The sequence below is a fragment of the Schistocerca americana genome, unplaced genomic scaffold (assembly GCF_021461395.2).
Source record: "Schistocerca americana isolate TAMUIC-IGC-003095 unplaced genomic scaffold, iqSchAmer2.1 HiC_scaffold_24, whole genome shotgun sequence".
Taxonomy (NCBI): Eukaryota; Metazoa; Arthropoda; class Insecta; order Orthoptera; family Acrididae; genus Schistocerca; species Schistocerca americana.
The window spans coordinates 2544919-2548297 of NW_025725950.1; the positions used below are offsets into that span (position 1 = coordinate 2544919).

The 3379-nt window shown below is 41.2% G+C and overlaps 1 protein-coding gene across 1 annotated transcript; it reads left to right on the forward strand.

Moving 5' to 3' along the window:
- The first annotated feature begins 1188 nt into the window (after window positions 1-1188).
- On the forward strand, window positions 1189-1623 carry LOC124575362 (molybdenum cofactor biosynthesis protein 1-like). Its single transcript, XM_047131167.1, has one exon. The coding sequence runs from the start codon at window positions 1189-1191 to the stop codon at window positions 1621-1623; it is 435 nt and encodes a 144-aa protein (XP_046987123.1).
- Window positions 1624-3379: the final 1756 nt, after the last annotated feature.

Here is a 3379-nt window from a genome sequence, read left to right on the forward strand (position 1 = left end):
TCTTGAACACTGTAAGGGATCCGTGATCCCACAAACATAGATTCTAGTATCTGACGCCCAGGTCGATAGCGGACAGGAGTCGATTGTCGAGCGCTGCAGTAGGCAGTGAGACTAGTGCTGAGTGCGCAGTAGTATGGTAGAGTGTCGAGTGAGAAGTAGAGTGGGAAAGACGGCCAAGAATGGTGGTCTAGTGAGTTGTAAACGGTAAAATTCACTGGAGTATGACGAGTGAGCACGTCCCACTGATCGTCGTGGGGTTGACTCTCACTAATGCCGATTCGCGAGTGATAAGAAACAGAAAGTGACAAGTGCCAAATTACGTGTTTCGTGTCAACCGCGTCAGCCAGCAACAACCATGGATTGCAGTGAGGATTGTTGTGAATGTTAACCATCAGCATTGCCTGTGACAAAGTGCTGAAAATCAGCAATCAATAAAAAGAGATAACCACAATTAGACGTGTAAGGCAAAGGTAGCAACAGCCTCAGAATTTGTGTGTTAGTAGGAAATATATATCAGTTGTACATCGCAACCTTTGTGATACTTAATAATAGACAAACTTTCAATCATTAGCTATTCTGTCTCAGAACAGCCGCATTCGGTTGAAATACTCCCGAAACCACAGCAGAACAACGCAGAACAACCAATAGCCTTTCATCCAGTAAGCACACGGTCATATATCATAATAATTAACTGTTTTGTGGCTTTTGTAAATTACCCAAAATCCAGTAAAGGAATTAATCGGGGGTGTTTCAACACGAATGCTTAAAAATTCTTTTCTAGTTAACCTATTTTCAGATTATGAAGAGTTCTTTGTTACAGCTTGTATTTTTGTTCCAGGTGGCACTGAACTTGTTGGCTGTAGTGATGTTGTGAAGGCACAAAGTCGGAAGTTGTTAAACCTTCAGAAACAAGATTTTCAAAAGTACTTCTTCTCAGATACCAATATTTCGCCCCTGTTTGTGTCGGATACACAGATGTCTCAGTTGTTGTCACATAATTTGAGTGTAGTGACTGAATCTAGAAAACAGTTTCTTTTGCTTCCCTATACCCCAAGCATTATGTGCAATACAGGACTCCTAACAAGACAAACACACAGAGCACAGCCCTCTGTCTTCTCTTGCCGTTTCTGCAGTTTGGGAGCACAGTCCGGAAGTCTGACTCATGTTGACCTGACCGGCAGGGCGAAAATGGTCGACGTGGGTTCGAAGCTGGTGACAGAACGGACTGCTGCAGCACGAGCAAAGGTTTTTGTGGGACCCGAACTGATGAAACTCGTACGAGAAAATGGCCTGAAGGAAGGTGACGTACTTAGCGTTGCTCGCCTGGCGGGAATTGTGTGGTCCAAGCAGACGTCCAGCCTTATCCCTCTGTGTCATAACATATCTTTATCCTCTGTGGCTGTGGACATTGAACTGGACTCTGCTCTCAACTGTGTGATTGTAACTGGCACGGCAAAGTGTAGAGGGCAGACGGGTGTGGAGATGGAAGCTCTCACTGCTGTATCGGTGTCTGCCTTAACAGTGTACGATATGTGCAAAGCTGTGAGTCATGACATTGTGATATCTGAAATAATGCTTCTGGCCAAAAGTGGGGGAACTAGAGGAGACTTCCACCAGACATGAGCATCTGTGTGGGGCAGTGAAATAAGTTAAGTATACCTGGTGGGATGTAGGCAAATTTCAAAGTCTGTTCATAGTTATCATAAATTATATACACATCGAATTGGCCTGAATATAAGTTGCACCTTTAATTTCGAAAAAGAGAGAAACTTAATTAAAAATAATTTGTCAAGTTGCCCATTTACAAAAGCTTTTCAAAATGTGTTTTACCCTTAACCAGTTTTTTTGTAGTACACTGTAGATAAATTACACACAAAAACAAAGCTTTCAGTTGCAGTTTTCATGTAAGACACTCTTAACTTCACTAACATTCATTGTTTTGTCACTGTCAGTATTTTTGTCACTCTCCTCCCAAAGTACAGTGGCGTCGCTACAATCCCGGGCATTGCATGTGCAGCATTTCTTGAACCGTACCTTTAAAAAGCACATCTGTTAGATGAATAACTGTGAGTTTGAAATTTGCAACGTAACTGTACCGAATTCCAAATCTCTCTCTCTCTCTGTGCCCTCCCCCAGCTGTGTGGTAGTGTCCTCTGTGTTGCTCTATTGTTTCAATTTTTGATGGTCCCATGCTGTGAAAGTTGAGGTGAAGTGTTCATTCTTAAATAAATAGTGTGTATCAGCTCTTTTCTCCTAGGATCAGGTTGTCATTGCTGTGTTCATTGATGTAAAATGACACTTTTTTAACAGTTCCTGAAAGGTGCACCACTTCATTGACACTTTTGCTCAGGTGTAGAGCATATTGGCCAGACTAATTTACATGTTTCAGCTTTACACTGTATGGTATCCTCTTTTTTAAAGGCCTATTATCTTTCTTGTGTGTGACTTGTCCAGAGATTGAAAATGTTTTATTTTGTAAGTTACCAATCCAGAACAGGTTTCTGTCAATTTAATTCTTCAGATTTTTCCAGAAGTTTGTTGAAATTCCCGAGTTGTCCTTTGCACAGTTGGACATCATTGTCTTCCTCGCATATTTCGGTGACATTAGTTGTTGCTTTCACAAAGTGCTACTTGAGGCTGACCGTCAGATGGAGCAGGTCTGTAATTTGTTCCCTCTGCCTTCGTGCTTCATCTGCAATCTGCTCTGACAGACATCATCCTCGGGTATCCGTGTTGCGTGATATTCCGAGTGTCATCTACACTCACGGGCACGATTCTTGTGTGTTATGTTTTCAGTCCAAGCTGGTTGGTAGAATTCTGTTTGCGGGCTGTACCTGTTTGGGGACAAGGATCGGCAGGGCATGAAACCCTAATCTTTCATCTTTCAGTTAACTCAAATGTCGAGTGTCACTTTTTTCATGTACTGCGGTTACAAATATAAGTAAATACATAACGAAAATTTCTCAACATAGTCATGTTTCTTTTCAGTATGTTTCTCAGATCATAACACTGCAAAGTAAATATTCCATTAAAAGAATATATTTTTGATTGTTTCTTCAGTCAGAGAAGCATTGCCTTTTTGACTTAACAATCAATGTCAAATCATTGTCCCTCAAACAATCCTGCAGGGGTTTGACAACGTGAGACCATGGCTTTATGGAGGATCACCTAGAATTAGCTGCCGTCTTTTCTGACATCATTTTAAATCAATGCTATCATCACTGTTTCTTTTGCTTAGGGTTTTGAGTCTAGGAATGATGCAAACAATCAGCAGTTTATTTCTTTGTTATGTGATCTTTTTTCTCCTCCCTAGCCCCCTTTCTTCCTTCATTTGGTAGCCTTGAGCAAATTGAATATTCCTGCTTTTGTTTGTATTTAT

Coding starts and splice junctions, on each gene's coding strand:
- LOC124575362 (XM_047131167.1), top strand. CDS start 1,189: ATGGTCGACGTGGGTTCGAAGCTGGTGACAGAACGGACTGCTGCAGCA.